This window comes from Quercus lobata, chromosome 1 (genome assembly GCF_001633185.2).
Source record: "Quercus lobata isolate SW786 chromosome 1, ValleyOak3.0 Primary Assembly, whole genome shotgun sequence".
NCBI lineage: Eukaryota > Viridiplantae > Streptophyta > Magnoliopsida > Fagales > Fagaceae > Quercus > Quercus lobata.
Genome location: NC_044904.1, coordinates 4,556,854 through 4,579,075, shown reverse-complemented (window position 1 = coordinate 4,579,075; position 22,222 = coordinate 4,556,854). Strand labels below are relative to the sequence as shown.

Sequence of the window (22,222 nt, the reverse complement as noted above, 5' to 3'; positions counted from 1 at the left end):
TGTTGAGTGTTTTTCTTTCTTTGTTGGACTTGGAAGTTGGGGGAGAAGTGAGCCTGTGGGTGTAGAATAAATATAGGAGTGATCGTGGCCTAAGTCAAGTCAAGTTAACAATTTTTTTTTTTTTTTTTGTTAAAAGAAGTCAAGTCAACAATTAGTACATGCATGAAGCCCCAAAGGTCCACAAGCAAGTACAGCGTGACAGCGCCTCGTGACAAAAGTGAAAGTACATAAGGCTCCCTTTGATCCTATTCGTTGAAGCCAATCTAAGTGAGTACCACCAGATAGAATCTCTTCGTTTACAGGGACCCACATTTTCACATGACAATGAACACGTGGTGGATATTCACTGATTCTGATAGGGTTTGTTATCTGCTATGTCACAGACAAATCACCAGAGTGGATCTGAATTTCACCCGCGTTAACACGCCAAGGACGTGGACTGTCTTCACACACTTGTCCCACAACAAACTGCTAAGGTGATAATAATAATCTCTCAAGGAAGTTTCTTGACTCTTCACTAGGTTTTTTAAATTTTTTTAATTTTATTAATTAAAGTCTTGAATTTTATGAAATTGAGAATAAAAAACAAAATTGTGATATTGGTTGATGCCTTATAGTGTATTTAAGGAAAATATTCAAAATTCAAATAGTTCATTTTTCGACATCGAATTATCAAGGATTAAAATTATGAAATTGTTTTAATTTGAAGGTTTTATCCATTTTTGTTATTCAATCTGGATTGTAATAAAGTAGAGAAAGAAAACAAAATTGTTGATATAATTTTTACACTACATTTAAATAACTACTTTTGGCAGAATGAATTTTCTTATTTTCTCTTTCCGGCAAAAATAGTTCTGGGGCCAGAGAATTTGTAATTTCGGCCCACTTTACATTAGGGCCCAAGGCCCGTGTTGAGGATAGACGTTGCTGAGGACATGCAACGAAAGTCCCAATGGCCTAGAGATGTAGCCGAGGACGATCCTGTCCTCGGCATCCCAAAACCTAGAAAGAAAGAACGGCATGCCATCAAAGGCAGCCCCCAGAGCGCTTCCAGAAGAAAGGGCGAGTGCAGTAGGACACGCACAGGGGTACGGTGTAGGAGCGGTTTAAGGAAAAGTTATCACCTCCGCATTGAATGCGCCAACAAACGTCCTGGCCGCATTAATGGGGAAAAGACCCCTGAACAGTGTGGTTTCGGTTACTTCAACTAACAGAAAGTGGGGGAAGACGGCTGATGGGACAAGCACTTGAGTAGTTACCTGCTTGATCAACAGATAGAAGGTCAGGATCAACTGAGAAGGGTTATATAATGTAAGAATTCATCCACACCAAGAGAGAGGAGGATGTATCGTCTCTAGGATCATTGTAACCTAGTATAAAAGGTATAATAAGAACATTAAGCTCCTCGGATGAGGTCCAAGGACCGGAGCCACCCAGGCCGTGCTAAGAAGAAAGTCTTCCTAGATAAGCTCAGTTTACCTCTGTGCGGTCATCATGAACGCCATGACTAACGATTGTCCATTCACCAAGGCCTAGCCTTTTAGCTCACTTTTTACAAATTTATTATTTGAGCCTTTAACGTTCGAATCTAATACCAATTTAGAATCGTTACAAATTGAGTCCTTACAATAGTCAAATACTACTATTTTTCGAAATTATTAGTGTTTTACCATTATTTGAGAAATATTTAATAATGTATTACTTTTTTGAAATTCAAGTTTGTGAAACTTGAGTTTGACATGAAACTCGAATTTACAAAAATCAAGTTCTTAAAAAAAATTTACTTGAAAATCGAATTTAGGGAACTTGAGTTTTTTGTGATATATAACTTAATTGCTTGTGTTTCAAACTCTTTCGCTACTTTTTTTCACAATCTTTTCTCACGTGACCTTGGTAAAAGAAAGAAAAAGGAGAAACTCATAGCCACAATTGTTGACTGTGTGAGTACAATCACACAGCCACAATTGTTGACTGCGTGAGACCGGTGTGAGTGCAATCACACAGCCACAACAGTGGTAGATCACTGAGTATTTTTTTTTTTCTTTGTTGGACTTGGAATTGGATGCTTATAAAAAGAAAAATGAAGTTCGGGGAGCAGTGGTCTTGCTGAGTTGTAGGTGTGGAATAAAAATAGTAGCGATCATGGCCTTAGTTAAGTCAAGTCACCGGTTTAGCTAGAAGGTACGATGGTTTGGCTTGTGATCTATTTCCAGTTCTAGAAAGAAGCAAGTTTGTCAAACCAAAAAACTACACTAATCCCTGAGTTTTTTTGTTTGAAAAGAGGATCTTGATACGTTAAAAGAACCGTATGTGATCACGTCAGTTTGATAAGTAGGTCTACACTAGACTTTAGAGGGATTTTAATGGGCAGTGAAATCCCGGTAGTTAGGATATTTCACCTCACAATCACATTCCCTCCTATGGCTCCTTTAAGCCCATTAAGTTGGATATCTTCATTTTCATTTTCATTTTTTTTTTAAATATCTACTTTTTTTTTTTTTTTTGTAATTCAATAGTTAGGAGAGAGAAATTTGAATTGTGTAGGTTCCCATTGAAAACATCTAAAAATGTTGACTAGTTGAATTATAAGAGTCTTAGCAGAAAAAAATATCTTTATTCTTGTTTCCTTTATAACGTTTCGTTTTCTTTGTTAATAAACTAGTTGTGATCTTCAATAAACGGCAGTAATGAATGCCGAATGCATAGAAACTTTAACAACTAGCAGTAAGGTTGTCCAAAAAAAGAAGGATTTTGTTAAAAAATGACCTGAGAGTATTTGTTAATAGACTATTTTAAAAAAGTTTTAATATTACCACTTTCATGAGAAAATATAAAAACACTATCAAAAAAGTTAGTTACATTTTTTTTTTTTAATTTTTTTTTAAATAACTCCTAATTCCTAAACCAATATCTTTAAGTATTACTTAACTTTTTGCCAAAAAGAAATCAAATTAACCAGAAAGCAACAACACCAATATAAAGAGAAATAAGCCTCAATGGCTACTAAACTACAACATAAAACAACAATTTAACAATAAAAAACATAGAAGGGATCCTAATGGCATAACATCCTTCATTGAACAGTGTTCTTAACCTTAGTTTTAGCTACTAATCTACCTCTTATAGAAGTAATAGCTTTCAAAAACTCCACTTCACCTCTCATTTCAGCATTGAGAATGCTTTTATTTTTTTATCCCTCCAAATATGAACTAATTTGGTCAAATTGCCAAAGCCATCACGTGGCAATTCTCCTCGTATTAGATTGATGGACAATTAAGCTAGTCAAGTGTTGGGAAAATTTTTTATATAACTGTGAATAAATTTTAGCAAGCACAGCGGAAGTACAACCACACAAGAATACAAAAATTTACATGGAAACCATTTTTCATTAAAAGAAAAAATCATAAGATAAACTCCGAATAATTTCACTATATTAAATAGATATTACAACACTTAAAGATAAAACTTGAATAAATTTTTTTTTTTTTTTTTTTTTTTTCACTCATTGTTCTCTTCTCACTATCTATCTCTCACAATTTTCTCTTAACTCTATCTATTTTTTTCTTCTCTTTTACTTGCTCTCACTCACGTAATCTCACTCGCTAGGACTTTTCCTCTTCTTGCTCACTGGCCGAATGGTGTACTTGATATTTTTTCATCCTTTTCCTCTTTTCTTCCTTCAACGTGTCTCACAAATTTAACATCACGTCTTCATTTATGTGACTTGACTTTTTTATATCACTTTATAAATGTTGCTGGACTTTTGTAGTCATTCTAGAGAAAAAGATGAATCCAATTCTTCTCTTTTGGTCAAGCTACTCCAGCAAAACCCATTTCATCATTTTCCTCTTTTCTTCCTTCAACGTGTCTCACAAGTTTAACATCACATCTTCATTTATGTTGCCTGATTTTTATACATCACTTCATCAAATGTTGCTGAACTTTTGTACATCATTATAGAGAAAAGGATGTATCCAATTCTTCTCTTTTGGTCAAGCTTCTCCAGCAAAACTCATTTCATCCTTTTTCCTCTTTTCTTCCTTCACCGTGTCTCACAAGTTTAACCTCACATCTTCATTTATGTGGCTTAACTTTTGTACATCCCATTTCATGCTTTTCCTCTTTTCTTCCTTCAACGTGTCTCACAAGTTTAACATCACATCTTCATTTATATGGCTTGACTTTTGTATATCACTTCGTAAATGTTGCTGAACTTTTGTACATCATTATAGAGAAAAAGATGAATCCAATTCTTCTCTTTTGGTCAAGCTACTCCAGCAAAACACATTTCACTTTGCTGACTTCTCAGCACTTGTCCAACAAGCTCATTTAATGAGCTAAGCAAAAGGTTGGGCTGGACATGTGGGTGTCGGCACCCAACATCAAGGTGCATCCATCAAACTGTTAATCATGTGAAAGAGCGGTGTCAAGATGGTTGAAGGCAACTACAGTGAATACCACGTGATATCGCTCAAATATAGAGCTCGCACGGTCTTGGAACTACTAAAGACCCTATACCAGTGGCAACAATCCGAGCTGGAATTCCATGAATCTAACCATTTCAATGTGCTTTTTGTTGAAGCAGAATTATTGATGATGGAACATACGAAATAGTAGGAATTCAAATAGTATTTAAAAAAAAAAAAAATACCAAACCATTCAAATACTTGGCTTCATTTAAAATTTTTTATAGCTTGGAACATGCGAAATAGTAGGAACTGTGTTATAGGAATTGTGTTATCATGTGTTTAAAAAAAAAAAAGTATCATGCGAGATTGTGAAGGAGAGCCTATTGTAGCTATGGTGTAGAAGAAATGGCAACAATGAATGCCAAACCCATAGAAACTAGAGCAACTAACAGCAAGGTTGTCTAAAAAGGAAAGATTTTCTTAATGGGTATTCTTAGAGTATTTGGTAATAGATTATTTAATTTTTTTTTTTTTTAAATAGTAAAGGAAGTTAGTTACATTTTTTTTAATTTTTTTTTAAAATAGTTCCTAAACATTTTTTTTTTCTTTTGTATAAATTTTTCTAAAAAAAAAAAAGGTTTCTAAACCAATATTCTTAGGCATTCATTAGCATTGATGTGAGTTTGTTGTTACCCACATCCAAAATAATTGTTGTAAGTTTGCTAGTGATGGTAGAATTGAGCTTGATAGATTGTTGTGTGATAAGTTCAAAATCTCTAGATTCCTTAAATCACCAAAATTTATTGGTATCCTCTCAGAAAGGTTGTTATGTGAGATATTGAGAATCTTTACATACTACCTAATAAAGCTGGAATTTCACTAGAAGTTGGTTCATTGACAAGTCTAACAAAGAGTAGAATCCGGGGTTTATCCATGGGAGACCTTGTTTTGATCGCTTCCAATTCACAATCACTATCATTTTTGTGATTTTCCTTGTCAAAACCACCATTAAAATACATATTGTTGAGAAAACTAATTATGCTAGGTGTTTCAATCATACTAGCGAAATTTCCAAACTTTGGAGGGATATCTCCAATTAGATGGTTGTTGGAGAGATCAAGAATTTGTAGTTTGGTGAGGTTCTTAATGCAATTTGGGATTGAGCCATAGAGAGAGTTGTTTCGTAAATTTAGGAAATAAAGGCCTGAGATTTGGCAGACACGGTCTAGAAACTCACTTGTTATTTTCCAAGTCAAGTCAGAATAAACATGGGAACTGCCCGTGACTTGACTTGGAAAAATAATACTTATTTTTGTCTCTTTCCATGCATGGAATTAGTTTAAACAAATTTTTTTTCTCTCAAAAAAAAAAGTTTAATAAAATTTTGGCCACTTATTTTTCAGAAAAATAATGGAGAAGCGTACAAGTCTGATTCAACACCTCCATCTGCATGGATGATATGAAGGTTTCGGTTTTGGCTAAGAAATCCTTTCACGGATGGAGGGATGTGGGTTTGTTTAAATTTAATAACTGGGTCTATCATATAATAATGTATTTTAATCATGAATTTGATTAATTAAATACATTATTATTATATAATAAAAGAGAATACCACATCGGTATACTTTTGAAATACTAAATAATACCATTGCACTCCCTTGGTGCGATGGTTACTCTATAAGTATAAGTGCTTGTGGAGTGTGGAGGGTAAGGGTCGGGATTCAAGTCTCCAGGAAGAAGTTTCACACACATATACATTTTGATTAGGCTAGAGTAGAATTTTATCTTATATAAAAAATAAAAAAAACTAAATAATTTACTCAATAATTACATGCTTGACTTTTCATTCCACAACAATATTCTTAACTAGACTCAAATCCATATGATGCATAGGAAATTTATTGATAATAAGATCTAACGAAATTTAGAAATAGGAAATTCAGTTAATAATATTTATGTTATAGACATTTTGCAAGATAGCATTTAAAAAATAAAATAAACGGTAATAATAAAATAAAATACAGTGGAAGGAAATATTTAACTTTTATGCTTTTCTAAGGTCTAGAAGTGCCATCTAACATAGAACGTTATTGGGTTGTTAGGGGAGATTTTTATAAACTGTTAATACCAGACGTTTGTTTATGTTGTCAACAACTCACTACAAGTGCATAGTTACTGAATCTTACAAATTAAGTAATTCACAATTCTTAAATTAATAAAGCAAAACTCCCAAAAGTTATATATATACACACATTCAGAACTAGTACCGATTGAACACATGCATATTGTACAATTAAGTCTTAATTTTTCCATCACCAGACTTTGAAAATATATACTGCAAAGATACAAACAAAGATCATAACATGAGGGAGATAGACCAAGCTTCAAATTTGAGTAGTAATATAACTTTCTTAGACTTGCTTAGTTGTAGTAATAATGATATAGACAATTCAAGACATGAAACAAAATCAAAATGACAACAGTTTATCCCATTATATCTATTATGTTGAATCCACTATTGGCAAGGAACTCAATCAATTTACTTTAATTGGTTTTAACTTGAGCACTAGCATTGAAAAATGCTAAAGGTATATTTAAGGCATTTTTGACATTTTAGAGGACAAAACCACTTGCATCAAACAATGCTAAACCATACTATTGCAAAAATTTTTGCAATAGTGCTACAGTACAATTCTATACTTAGAATTGTACTGTAGCACAATGCTAAAATAAAAATATATATTTTATTCAATCCGTTTTTTTCCTCACAGCCCACAATTATTTTCTCTCTCTTCCATCTCTTCTCTTTTCTCCATCTTTGCTCTTTCCTCTCTACGGACCCGACCCAAACGCAACCTCTGCTCTCTCTTTCTTCTCTCTTCCTTCTCTGTTGGGTTCGGTGTTTGGGTTGTGGTTGGGTTGTGGGTCCGGTGTTTGGGTTGTGGTTGGGTTGTGGGTCCGGTGTTTGGGTCGTGGTTGGGTTGTGGGTCCGGTGCTTGGCTCGTGGGCGACGGCGTGGGTGTGGTGGGTGTTGTTGATCGTCGAGCTGGGTTTGGTGGGTGGATCGGTTGGGTTGATCGGTGGGTGTTTCGGTTTGAAACAGTAGATTTGTTGATCAGTGGGTGGATCATTGGTAGTTCCGGTGATGATTTTTTTGAATGGGTTTGCTCCGGTGGGTTTCGAATAGGCTGGGTTTCAAATCGGCGGTGTGGATTCGGATCGGTGGTGGGTGTGGTGGCCGTTGTTGGCTTTGGTTTGATGGTTTGTGTGTGGGTCACTGTTGGTTCTCTGTTTTTTTTTTTTTTTGGCTATGACCGGTGCTTAAAGGGGTTGTGGGTGGTGGTTGGGTCCGGGGTTTGGTGGCCGTTGTTGGCTTTAGTTTTGATGGTTTGTGTGTGGCTGTGTGTGGGTCACTGTGTTGGTTCTCTGTTTTTGTTTTGTTTGTTTTTGTTTTGTTTTGTTTTTTTTTTTTTTTTTTTTTTTTTTTTTTTCTGGCTATGACCGGTGCTTAAAGGGGTTGTGGGTGGTGGTTGGGTCCGGGGTTTGGTGGCCGTTGTTGGCGGGTGGCCGTTGTTGGCTCTAGTTTGATGGTTTGTGTGTGGCTCTGTTGATGGGTCTGTGTGGTTCTGTGAGAGGAGCTGGTGCTAGAGGTTGAGGGAGGTTGAGGGAGGCTGAGGAAAAAAAAAAAAAAGAAACGGTTGGAAAGCCTAGGAAAGTAGAACTGAAAAAAAAAATTGGTTAAAAAGAAATAATAAAAAAAGATTAAATAATAATATTTTAATAAGAATAGAGTTTTACGATGTAAGAGGTATTGTAAAATAGGATGGTATAAGTAATAAAGTGGTTTTTTGGGATGGTATAATAGTATAGGATAGCATTTTTCAATGCTAGTGCTTAAAGAAAGTTGGCTTCTGCCATTATGGACTCTATAGCAATATGAACGTGTTGTATTTCCTCTAATTATCACCACGATTGCACTAAAATTATTTATTATTGAAAAGAATAAAAAATTAAGCTCATCCCCTCAAATTGCTCTGTTGTACGTTGCATGATCTGATAATGTCTAACCAAACTTTGACAAATGATATGTGTTACCTGAATATTTTCCTTGTAGTAAGGACAAATAGAATGAGACAGGTATTTCATAACCTTCAAAGCAAAAAATATTTCCTCTAGCCTAATCCCAATCCTCTTACCTATCAAAAAAAAAAAAAAAAAAAATCTCAAATCTGTTAAAATTTCAGAACAAAGGAAAATCCCATCAAGAAAAAAAAAACAAAACAAAATTCTCCCAATTATCAGATAAAAAGAATTGCTAGTGCTATTGTTAAAAGGAGCAAGAAAAAAAATAAATTAATATGTGAAAAATGTGGTGAAGGAAGTAAAAATTTCAAAATTGAACTACCAGAAAACAAATAAAAGATTAAACTATGGTAACTTTGTTACGTTGATAAATTATAATAAGGTTTAAATTTGTGAGACTTGCAAAGTTTATGTGTCAAAATTTTATAAGGTCATAAAAAGTCAAAAATTTGGCCATTGTTGTGTTTCTTGCTTCTTTGTTGGGTGGGAGCCTAGGAGGAGTGGGCTGTGATATAAATATAAATAAAGGTTCAGTGGTGCACTGCTGACTACTGAGTAGTGTTCACGGCATGGCCGTCTCTAGTCTACTCAACAAGCATTAGGAAAGAGGCTGGAAGTTAAAGAGCTTCAACTGCTCCACTACAGACCACGTTCGTCTCATCAAATAATGTAGTAAATGGTTAGTAGAAGTTTCTTTGAAAAGATGTTAGAAAGAATATAAATATAAATAAAGGTTCAGTTGTGCACTGCTGACTACTGAGTACTGATCACGGCATGGCCGTCTCTAGTCAACTCAACAAGCATTAGGAAAGAGGCTGGAAGTTTAAGAGCTTCAAGTGCTCCACTACAGACCATGTTCGTCTCATCAAATAATGTAGTAAATGGTTAGTAGAAGTTTCTTTGAAAAGATGTGTGGGAAAGAATACATTGACTTGTCTCTTTGGTTACTTTTTTTTTAGTATGTAAACAACGCTTCTGGGGAAATCCTTTCAGGGATGTGGTCATCTGCAGCAACTGCAGGCTCCATCAGATATTTTAATGGGTCCGTCGGTTGATTGAACTTTCTCAGTAGTTTTCATGTATAGGGCTGTGATGCTTCCTTCCAATTAAGTTATTCAATTTTAGTAACCAAATATAATTTTAAGGGTTCAAATTAATTTTTAAAACTTTAGGGGTAAAATTAAAATTACTCCAAACTTTAATTTTTTAAATTACAATTTAATCCATAAAAGTGGGTTTAAGTTTAAGTTTATAGTATATACTCTATGCTATATGCCTCTCTGTCCTTTGACTTGTCTTTTTGCACCCTACAACATTCTACAACTGCTGAAGTTATAGCTCAAGCCCAGCCAATCACCATGAAAGAAATGAGTAAGTATAAAAATGTAATAAAGACTATAAAGGTATATAAAAAAAGCCAGGTTGCATCAGAATGACGGCCAAATTAGGTTCAAATTACTTGAGTTGGCTATCAGCCTATCACTTCCATATAATTTATATCGTCTCAAACACCAAGTATTTCAGTATCTATAGTATTCTCTGTACATTGCAAGGGCAACTATTTAATATAAAAAAAAAAAAAAAAAACTATAGTAATTGAACTACAACCAATCATACCATCATATTTCAACAGTGCTTTTTTTTTTTTTTTTTAATCGATAGTTGAGGAGGAGAATTTGAATATTAGACGTCTTTATTATAAATATCAGGAGTTACCAATTAAATTATAAAACTTTTGGTATATTTCAACAAAGTATATAAATACCATTTCATACATAAGTTTTTTATTTTTTATTTATTTTTTTATTGGTAAGTTTATGCACATTTTAGTCTTAAACCAACCACCTTATTATTATCCACTCGTTTTTTTTTTTGTTTTTTTATTTATTTTTTATATACCTCGTATACTGTTTAAACTTTAAAGTTTAAACCAAAACATATTATTGTATGTACTTCCTTAAATTGAAATATACAATTTATTTTATACCATCAGTATTGAAATCATTAGGTATTTCGATAGTAAAATGACGTGATATTCCATCATTCTTATAGTAACGGTGAATCTCATCATAAATTTAATTGATAAGATTCACTACTATACGAGAGAAGAGTACTAAATAATTTTCTTCTATAAAAAAAATTTACTACATGATTTTTACATGCTTGAGTTTCCATTCCATAACCATATTCTTAATTACAACTTTAAGGTTTTTTCCAAAATGCACTTTGATGGAACCAAGAATTTTCAAATAGAAAATATGGGACTTGGGCCTGACACGGCCCAAGTTCAAAAATTGAACTTCCATAGCCTTTCAACCATGGGCCAAGCTAACGCAGGTGCACATCAGTAAGTGACTGCTATATAAATCATCAAAACTGATACCAGCCCATGCGTTATTAGGCTACATCGGTCATAGGTAATAGGTAGTTGCTTTGCAGTGACTAGTGATATCTTGCAAAACCACATAGAAATTTTCAATTTTTTTACAGTTCACACATCACATGTGATAAATTTAAGGACTAAACATATTTTTTGACAATACAATATATTTTGTCTTTTTTTAAAATTTTTTTTTTTTTTGCTGAAACAATATATTTTGTCCTTAAAATTTAGGTTAAGTTCTATTTTAATCCATTAGATTTGAAGATTTTCTTTTCAATCCTTAGAGCACTCACATACACATAGATAAAAAAAAAAAAAAAGGCTTGTTAATGGGTGTTCTTAAAGTATTTGTTAATAGACTATTTAAAAAAAAATTCTAATACTATTTTCACGTGAAAAAAAAAATGTCAAAAAAGTTAGTTACATTTTTTTCTTTTTTATAATTAAAAAAAAAAAAGTTCCTAAACCAATATCCTTAGACATTCGTTAACTTTTCGCCAAAAAGAAATCAAATTAACTAGAAAGCAACAACACCAATATAAAGAGAAATAAGCCTCACTCTCTACTAAACTACAACATAAAACAACAATTTAACAATAAAAACATTGAAGGGATCCTAACAGCAGAACATCCTTCACTGTACGATACCTTAATTTTAGCTGCTCATCTAGCTCTTGCAGAAGTAATAGCTTTCATAAACTCCACTTCACCTCTCATTTCAGCATTGAGAACGCTTTTATTTTTTTATCCCTCCATATATGATAAATTGTAGTCTTGCAAGCCAACTTACTTGTTGATACTTATGAATGACTACTTGTAATGATTTGCTTGATTGAAAGCCTTTATATTGCTGGGATTTAGATCTTTGACCACTGCACGCATAACTTGTAAGAGACTTGACACTTATATCCTTCGCCTTCTTTGTTGATGGAGGTAATTTGGAGGTTTTGTAGGGAGAAAACTATTAGTAAGATACAGAATTCCCACTGTTACAAAGAAGCCAATTACATATCCAATTCCCATTCCTTCCCATGAGAACCATGCTTCCTTTTTTTCAACTCTTGGTGGTTTTGTTGGTGACAGGTCTTCTGGACATGGCACTTGAATTTGCATTCCGCACAACTCACTGTTATTGGTATAAGAACTTGGATCATCCATTGTATCCATTTTGCTACCAACAGGAATTTTACCTGAAAGCTTGTTGTTATTGACATCCAAAATAGTCCGCTGTTGTAATTTTGCTAGTGATTGTGGAATTGAGCCTGATAAATTGTTGTGTGATAAGTCCAAACTCTCTAGATTCTCTAAATAACCAAGACATGTTGGTAACCTACCGTAGAGGTTGTTAAATGAGATGTTGAGAAGCTTTAGTGCATTCAAACTTCCTAATGAAGCTGGAATTTCACCAGAAAGTTGATTCATTGACAAGTCTAACAAAGAATAGAGCTTGAGGTTATCGAATGATAGACCTTGTTTTGACTTCTTCCAATTCACAATCAAATCATGAATCTTGGTATCTAGGATGAAACCATTAATTCCATTAATTCCAATATCAAGAAAGTACGAAAATACATTAGGTGTTTCAATCATACTAGTTAGGTTTCCAAACTTTGCAGGGATTTCTCCAACAAGATGGTTGCTTGAGAGATCAAGAATTCAGAGGCTAGTAAGATTGGAAATACAATCAAGGTTTGAATCGTGGAGGGAGTTGTTTCCTAAATTTAGGATTTGAAGGGTGGAGATTTGGCAGATAAAATCTGGTAATTCGCCTGTGATTTTGTTGTCATGGATGTCTAGGTATTCAAGCTTCCTCATATTAGTAAGAGTTCTTGACAAGTTGCCAGAAAACTTATTTTTGCCCAATGCAAGAATTCTAGTTTTATCAAAAAAGTTAGTTCGAATTTCACCAGAGAATTCATTTGAAGAAAAATCAATGATTTCAGGGCTTGAATACCAAAAATTTGGCCAAGTGTTGCCAGAAAATTTGTTATTTGACAAGTCTAATAAAACGAGGTAACTAATGTTGTTGATGGATTCAGGAACCTTCCCTGAAAAATTGTTTCCATCCAACATAAGAGCCATGATTGAATTTGCATTACCTATATTGTTTGGCAGTTCTCCATGAAAATCGTTTCGGGACAGGCAAAGAAGAACTAAATTTGAATAGTCGAAGAGACCAGGTGGGAGCGAACCAGTAAGATTGTTATCTGACATAATTATATATTGCATCTTCATTTCAACAAGCCAGTGTGGTAACATTCCTTCTAATTGGTTATCACTCAAGTCCAGAAATTCCAGAGTCTTATGCATAGAAATCCAGTATGGAATCTTTCCTTTAAGACCACAAGACTTCATAGACAAGACAGATAACGCAAACTTTGGAACAATCTTTGCTTTTCTTATTCCAGGTGAGATTATTTCCTCCTAGAAAAAGAGTCTCCAACCCTGTGATATTGAAAATCCCGGATGGAATTTCTCCAAGGAGTAAGTTGTTTTCCAATTGAAGTGTTTCCAAGTTTGTCAATTTCTGTATGGATGATGGGATTATACCCGTGAGCTTGTTTGTCTATCAAGCACAAGTTGACTATGTTAGATAGATTGCCAATATCAATAGGAATTTCCATGGATAATGAATTGTGACTCAATTCCAATACTTTCAATTCCTTCAAATTCTGAATTGAAGAGGGAATTTCATCAAAGAAATTGTTGTCTTGAAGACACAATTCTTGCAACTTTGTCAAATTCCCTATCTCCTTAGGGATATTTCCATGGAATGAATTATAACGCATATTAAGATATTGGAGATACCTCAAGTTAAAAAGTTGAGAGGGAATGGAGCCAATGAAGTCATTGCCAGTCAAATCAAGATAAGTTAATTTGGTGAGGTTGGCAAAGCCGTCACCTGGCAATTCTCCTTGTATTCGATTGTGGTACAAGTCAAGGTACGTCAAGCTTTTAATACGAAAGAGCGGTGTCAAGATGGTGGATGTCAACATCATGGGATCCTTCTGCAAGATGAGGTCCTCCAAATATAGAGCAATCACAATCCTAGAACTAAAGCTAGAACTACAACTGACCCTGTCCCAGTTGCAACAATCTGAGCTGGAACTCCATGATTGTAACCGATTTAATAATGTGCTTTCTGTTGAAGAAGTAGCATTGATGATGGAGGCTTTAAAGTGGAGAAGGGCTTCTTTTTGATATTCAGGACAAGAGAGAGTAGGGGTGAAGAAGATGACCAGTCCAAGTATTACTAGTAGTAGTAGTAGGCTCAGTTTGGCCATTGTTGGGTTTTTTTTTTTTCTTCTTTGTTGGACTTGGAATTGGATGCTTATAATAAAAAATAAAAAAAAGCAGTTGGGGGAGGAGTGGAGTTAGGTTAGCTGTGGGCGTGGGATAAAAATAGTTGTGATCATGGCCTAAGTCAAGTCAAGTCACCGGTTAAGGCACGATGGTTTGGCTTGTGATCTATTTCCAATTCCGGAGAGAAGCATGTTTGACAAACCAAAAAACTACACCAATCCCTGAGTTTGCTTTGTTTGAAAAGAACAGTATGTCGTCTACCAAGAAAGCCACTACTGCACTTTTTTTTTTTTTTTTTTTTTTTTTTTTTTTTTTATTATTATTATTATTATTTTTTAATTTAAAACCGTATTCACAAACCTCATGAGTCATGAGTTGTACTAGTATGCTGAATTTTATGACTCGTGATTCTTGTGTTTCTTTGTACTTTGTTGGGCTTGGATTGGATTGGCTGGGTTGGGGGAGGAGTGCGTTGCTGGGTGCAACACTGATTACTAGCCATGGTGATGAACGTCTAGTCAAATAAAGTTAATGGGAAGAAGGTTCACGAAGAAGTTAATGGGTGCAACACTGATTACTGACCATGGTGAAGAACGTCTAGTCCAATTTCACGTTGTGAGTGGTGGCGACTTCTTTTAATTTTAAAAAGAGAAACATGATTTAGAAAATTTAATTTAAAAAAAAAAATTAAATAAGGAGAAGCTTGATTGATTTTTTTAGGAAGTTTTAATTTATGACATCCACTCCTAATGATAGTTATTTATCATTAGACCTAGACATCAAAAAGTTTTTTGCGTAAGCGGATATTGAATCCCAAATCTCTTATTCAACTATCAGAGACTTACCAGTTGGGTTAATTGAAACCCACATAAGCATGTTTGATTTGACTTGTAGTGAAAGACTGATGCATTCACCTCCATAGTAAATAAAGGTTTTGGCAAAATCCTTCCACGAATGGGAACAAATTGTAGTTTGATATATCACCACTAGGGGTGTTCACGGTGTGGTGCAATGTGGTTTAGCTAAAATCATAACTACACCGCATCTTATTTTTGCGGTCACATGTGCGGTGTGGTACGGTTTAGAGTTTAACCAGAATCATAACCGCATCGCACCTCATTTTTGCGGTCACATGTGCGGTGCTATATATAATATGAGGTTTGAAGTTGGTATATTTTTTAAATTTTGGGCATTTCCTACCCATCCCAAAACTAATTTTTCCCTTTTTTTTGGCCAAGTTTTAAATTATTTTCTAGTTTTTCTTTATTTTGGGTTGGCTTTTCTAGTCAACACTTGCTAGGGTTATCAAACTTTTTTTTGAAAACTAGGGTTATTAAACTATTAATAATATATTTAATATTAAAAACAAATAAATATATTAATATATAGAGAGGGTGCGGTGTGGTGCGGTTTTCTTATTATAAAACCGCAAACCGCACTGCACCATGTGGTGTGGTGTATTGTTATTTGCGGTGCGGTGTGGTTATGCTATTTTGTGGGTAGTTTTGGTGCGGTTTTTGCAGTTTGTGCGGTTTATGCGGTTTGGTGAACACCCTTAATCACCACATAATCACATTCCTTCCCGCCTGGCCTAGGCTCCTTAAGCCCATTAAAGTTTGATATCTTCATCTTTTTTCCTTTTTCTTTTTTGGAAAAAAAAAATCTACTTTTTTGTAATTCAATAATTAGGGAAGAGGGATTTAAATGGTCCATTTCGATTAAGGGAGAGGGAGAGAGAATAGAGGGGAGTAAACTTCCCCCCCCCCCCCCCCCCAAAAAAAATTCAAATGGTTTCAGTTGGAAACATTAAGAAATATTGACTAGTTGAATTATAAGATTCTTAACAAAGAAAAATATCTTCATTCATGTTTCCTTTTCTTTGTTAATAAAAATACAACTATTAAGGGCGTGTTGGTTCGCTATGATGAGTTCTTAATGTGATGCACATTACGATGATATGACATTAAGGTTTCTAGTTTTTTTTTTTTTTTTTTTTCTCTAACATTACCATAATCTAAAACTATAAAATATTTCACATCACCTTCCTAAATAATGTAATGTTGTATTCTTGTTTTGAGATTACATTAATGTATGTTGGTGCAAAACAAAATAATAATGGAAATAAAACAAAGAAAAACTAAATAATACTTCTGAATATTATTAATTTGAAAAGAAGGAAAATACACACCTCCTCCCTTCACCTCCTCTTGCGCACGTATCTAACCTAATATCTAAATTAATTCATATTAGTTCATTAATTACCACAGTTAAAAAGAATGAAATAGCCTATCTCTTTTTCAATGTGAGATTAAACATTTTTATTAACTTCTTATCTTTCATATTAACTCCCACATTTTTACATTTATGTTGTAATATAAAATCATTTTAATTAATTAATATTAAAATATTTCAACAATGTAAAATTACAATAATATAATATTACAGTATAATGTAACATCACATCGAACTAAACGCTCTCTAAGTTTTTTTTTTTCTCCCAAAATGTCCCTTGAAGGGAGCAAAGAAATTTGAAATAGAATTTATGGGACTTGGGCTTGACACGGGCCTAGTTTAAAAACTGAACTTGCGTAGCCTTTTGACCATGGGCCAACCTAAAGCAGGTGCACATCAGTAGGTGACTGCTATATAAATCGTCAAAACTGATACCAGCCCACATGTTCTTAGGCTACATGGTCCATACAAGTGAGGCAATTAGGTAGTTTCTTTGTAGTGACTAGTGATACCTTGCAAAACCATATTGAAATTTTCAAAATTTTTTTTTACAATGCACACATCACATGTGATAATTTTAAGGACCAAACATATTTTTTTGGCAATTAGGTAGTTTCTGATTCCAATTGCTCCGGTGCTGGAGTGGTGATTCGTAACCATCAAGGTTTTGTTATTGCCTTTCTCTCGCAAAAATTTCACCAAGCCTTTGCCCCCCCTGGAGGTTGAGGTCTTAACTGCTGCATGGGCTTTAGAGTTTGCTGCTGAGTTAGGAATTATAGATTCTGTTTTGGAAGGTGATTCCCTGATGTTGATTCAAGCTCTGAAAAAAAAAAAATAAATAAATAAATTCAAGGCCCTATTTACGAAATGAAATCATTATACCAAAACTTAAGAATAAATTATACCAACATATTGGCAAATTAGCAAAGAAGAAAGGGCAATATCTAAAGATTAGTGCAATGGATGTAAGATACTGATGGAATCAATAATTCCTGCTCTGCTAAAATTAACTTGGAAACACAAACACAGCAACCAAAACTCCAGTAATCAGTACTTATGAATAACTACTTGTCACCGTTTGCTTGATTGAAAGCCTTACAAGCCACAACTGGATTACTTGTATTTCTTGGCCCCAATCCCATTTCCTGGTCTGCTAAGAGGCAGAGCACTGTGTCTCGTTCTTCCACAGAGGCTGAGTATCATGCATTAGCTACCATAGCTGCTGAATTGTCTTGGCTTCGTACCTTATTCAAAGAACTTCGTATTTTTCTTCATCATATTCCAGTGATTTGGTGTGACAATGTGTAAGCCATTGCCTTATTTGCTAATCCTGTCTTCCATTCTCGCACCAAACACCTTGAGGTAGATTATCACTTCACTCATAAGAAGGTTCTTCACAAGCAATTGCAAATTGGTTTTGTTTATGGCCGAGATAATTTTGTGGATATTTTTACTAAACCTCTTCCTGCTCCTCTGTTTCGTTTTCATTGCGCCAAACTGCTGGTTGATTCTTCCCCCATCAGTTTGAGGGGGGATGTTGAACACAGTTCCAATTCTAGACCTGTGAAGAAGAAGAAGGCTATTTGTGAAGAGGATTAAAACACACTGTTTCATTTAAAATTAAATAGTGCTGGGCAATCAAACGCACTGTTTTTACTTATGGGTTGACTCTCTCAGGTACTTTATCACTCTGTTTCAATTATCAGTTAAGTGATTAGCTTAATCTTGTTGTATATAAACCGCTCTGTAAGCATAAATGTAATGTAAGTGAAAATTCTCAGTAATTGAATAGAAGTTTCTTTCATTCTTTCCTCTCTCTCTCTCTCTCCTTAACTTTCTTGCACTTTCTCTCATTTTCTCAGACTTTCTTTTCCTGTGATTGTTTGTATTCACTTGTTCTCTCTGTGATCTTTACACAAGCTTAGTTCTCTGTTACTAAATCTTTCATCACTGAGGCCTTGGCCACAACTAGGCCACGGCAAGCTGAGGAAGAAGGGTGTTGTTTGGTCACGGTTGAGGTCGCACCAGCTAGGAATGACGCAGTCATGGTCATGGAAGCCATCTTTGCAGTCTGATACTCTAATCAGAGTACTCTCTTTGTTGTTGTCAAAGTAATCTTACATATGGAGTAGTCTAGGAATATTATATGCTAGATAAAAGTGCAAATAGCATATGGTGATCGCATGTTTACAAGGCCTTCATAGTTCATATCCATTTCCTTATCCTAAGATATGTTTGGACAAATGGGTTTTGGCCACGTGTTCTTTTTATCTTACTGAAAACTTTTTGGTAGAACAAATTGGTTTTATATGTACTTTCATTTGCTTGAATTAGTGGCATCGAAAAAAGAAAAAGAAAAAAGAATTAGTGGCAAATATTAGGGATCTCACTGCATTTTCAAAATGTTTACACGCCACCAAAAAAAAAAAAAAAAAAAAAAAGGCCCTATTTACAAAATGAAATCATTATACCAATATATTAGCAAATTAGCAAAGAAGAAAGGGCAATATCTGAAGATTAGTGCAATGGATGTAAGATACTAATGTGATCAATAATTCTTGCTCCGCTAAAATTAACTTGGAAACACAAACACAGCAATCAAAACTCCAGTAATCAGTATTGCAAACAAGTCAAATAATCTTAATGCTTTTCTAAGAGTTTCATATAAAAAATAAAAAACTTTTCTAATTGTGCTACAGCTGCTCCATTAGATGGGTTAAGCCATACCATCGTCTCAAACTCACCCCAAACATCAATGATTAAAAGGATTGGGTGTAAAACCTTATTACCTAGCAATTTTTTTCTCTCTAGACTTCGGTGAGGTCTAGGGGTGAAACCTTTTTGCCTTTAGGCAACTTCTTTCTCCGTTTGTCGGTAGAACTTAGAGCTTCCTCAGATGGAGGCAATCACAAACAAGTGGGCGAAACTCAAATTGTCGGAAAGAGAGGGATGTGAAGTAGATATAGACCCCCCAGGGGTAAACCAAGGCTTGGTGTTGGCTGGGAAGTTCTGCACCAAAAGAAGAGTCAATCTAGAAGCTATAGGGAGGGCATTAAGATCAGTATGGAGAACTAAGAGTGATTTTGAGGTTAGTGATATGGGTGAAAATAGAGTGCTGTTTTTGTTTCAGGAAAAGGAAGACCTGGACAGAGTGTTGTTGCAAGGACCGTGGTCCTTCGACAAGTACATCATTTTGCTGCATAAGCTTGAGGTGGGTGAGTCAATATCTGCACTAACCTTCCAAGAAGCTGCCTTTTGGGTTCAGATATATGGCTTACCCACTTTGAGTCAGACAAGGGAAGTGGGTATAAGGATTGGTGGAAGCCTAGGGAAGGTAGTCAAGGTGGATGTAGGGGATAAAGGATTTAGTATGGGTTGCTACCTAAGAGTTAGAGTTATACTGGATATCTCGCAGCCATTAAGCAGGGGCAGGATAGTGCGCGCTGGGGGATCGGATTCACGGTGGGTCGAGTTTAAATATGAACGCCTACCGGTGTTCTGCTATTTGTGTGGCAGATTGGACCATGATGAGAAGGAGTGTCTTGTGTGGCTGAGCAGTGCAGATCCGATCACTACAGAAAACAAGCAGTTCGGTCTGTGGCTGCGCGCCACCCCAAACCGGCTGCAGAAATCGCATGTGGTGCTCGGACAGCGCGCTGGGGAGAGTACAAGACTGGGCCAGTGGGGTGCGAGGCTGCCGGAACATGACCTGCAACTGAGACAGCAAGAGGTGGCTGCCGATGTGCGCCACAAGTCAAACAAAGAAACAGATACCAACGATGATAAGGCTGACGTGGAAAGCTGGACACGGGAAAGTGAGAGATTCAAGGAAAAGGTGCCTGGGGAAACAGAAAAGCCGAACTTCGAGGAGCAGCTAAGAGTGCTTGATGCAGAAATCTCAGGCAAAACTGACAAAGGATGTAACAGGGAGAAGGTTCCCATGACAAGGAAACTGGTTTCCGAGGTAGAGAAGTCAGCGAAACAGATGGATGGAAAAGAAGGAAAAGCTGATTTAGATTGTCAAGTTGAGAAGTTTAACATGGAAAGGGATCTGGGGTTTAAGGTAATGATGTCAGAAAGCAAAAAGGAAGTTAAAATAGGGGAAGACATTACGCAGGGGGTTGGGAGTGGGCTTTTGGTGAATGGGCCGAATAGAAGATTATGAAATAAAAGATAATGGACCGAATGGTGGGCTGGACCGGTTGGAAGGTATAGGGATAGTTGATAATAACTGTGGGCTAAATGGATTGCTAGACCGAACTGGAGGTCCTGGGCTTGCTGAGGTAGGGCCACAAATTTTCCAAGCTGGGCCTAAAGATTCGAGTGATGCGGAGCAAGGAATGAATAAAAGAACTAAGAGCCCAAACCGGAGAAAAACTCATGCACATGCAAGCAAGACTGGGAAAGAAAATATGAGAGGGGATACATCCAAGGCGACGGAGAAGAAATCTAGGATGGAGATAACATGTATGGAGGTGGAGGAGGAAAATGCAGGTGCAAAACGGAAAACCCGTGATCCATTGGAAGAAATCACAGAGATTGTTGAGGCTAGGAAAAGACCAAAGCTAGAGACGGAAGTTGCTATTTTTGGTAAGTTGCTAGCCACACAAATGGGATCGGCGGCGGCTGCGGTGCAGCCCCGCCGGGAACAATGAGTGCCATAGCTTGGAACTGTCGAGGGCTTAGGAACCTTCGAACAGTTGGAGCGCTCCAAAAAACGGTTATGGAGGAAGATCCCAACTTGGTTTTTCTCATGGAAACCAAGTTTAATGTTGAGGAAATGGTTGAAATTAAGCGTAAGTTGGAAAGAAGTCAGGGCATGATTGTTTCTAGTGTTTGTAGGAGCGGAGGCTTAGCGCTCCTATGGAAGGAATCGCAGACAGTTGATGTGCAAACTTTCTCTCCTAGGCACATTGATGCAATTGTTTCGGAAGACGGAGGAGATAGGAAATGGCGCTTTACTGGTTTTTATGGCAATCCTGAAACTAATAAAAGAGAGGAGTCTTGGGAGCTTCTTGTGAACTTGAGCACAAGGAGTGCGCTTCCCTGGGTCTGTATGGGAGATTTTAATGAGATTTGCCATAGGGGAGAAAAGGCTGGGGGTGGAGAGAGACCGGAATGGCAGATGAGGGCGTTCTACTCTACCATTAATAAAAGTAAGCTCCGTGACTTGGGCTTTGTGGGGCCTGAGTTCACATGGAGTAGGAGACTGGGGGCACGAGGGTGGGTACGGGAGAGGTTGGACCGAGCTTTAGTCTCTACAAACTGGACTTCTTTGTTCCCTCATGTAAGAATTTACAACGTGGCCACTCACTCCTCAGATCACAATATGCTAATCCTGAAAGCTATCCCCCCAAGGAGTAGAAATAAAAGAAGGAAACGTTTGTTTAGGTTTGAGGCGATGTGGATTAAGGAGGATGAATGTGATAAGGTAGTGAAGAACGCTTGGGAAAGAGGTCGGATCCTTGAAAGCCAAAATCAGTTTGGGAGGTGCTTGCTTGAATGCCGTTCCTCTCTACAAAGTTGGAACAATACAAAATTTGGCCACGTAGGCCGAAATATTGCTTCACTCTCAAAGAAGCTCCAATGGCTTGAGTGCTTACCAAGGGGTGAGCTCAACATGGCAGAGATTTATGCGACAAAAGTGGAGTTAAATAAGTTGCTCTCAGCAGAGGAAGTGATGTGGAAGCAGCGGTCAAGGAATTGTTGGCTACAATCTGGGGATAGAAATACTTCTTTTTTTCATGAGAAAGCCTCAAAAAGGCATCAACGGAACACCATCTCTAGGTTAAAAGACGCTAATGGTATCTGG

The 22,222-nt window shown here is 36.0% G+C and overlaps 2 protein-coding genes across 2 annotated transcripts; both read right to left on the bottom strand.

The window, feature by feature from the left end:
- Positions 1-11,778: 11,778 nt before the first annotated feature.
- Positions 11,779-12,465, bottom strand: LOC115994063 (receptor-like protein 46). Its single transcript, XM_031118084.1, has one exon. It carries the CDS (start codon positions 12,463-12,465, stop codon positions 11,779-11,781), a length of 687 nt encoding a protein of 228 aa, XP_030973944.1.
- Positions 12,466-12,531: 66 nt separating this feature from the next.
- On the bottom strand, positions 12,532-14,159 carry LOC115994056 (receptor-like protein 46). The gene is made up of 2 exons (XM_031118073.1): positions 13,320-14,159; positions 12,532-13,224 (listed from the first exon to the last, which is right to left on the bottom strand). Exons 1-2 carry the CDS (start codon positions 14,157-14,159, stop codon positions 12,532-12,534), a joined length of 1,533 nt encoding a protein of 510 aa, XP_030973933.1.
- Positions 14,160-22,222: the final 8,063 nt, after the last annotated feature.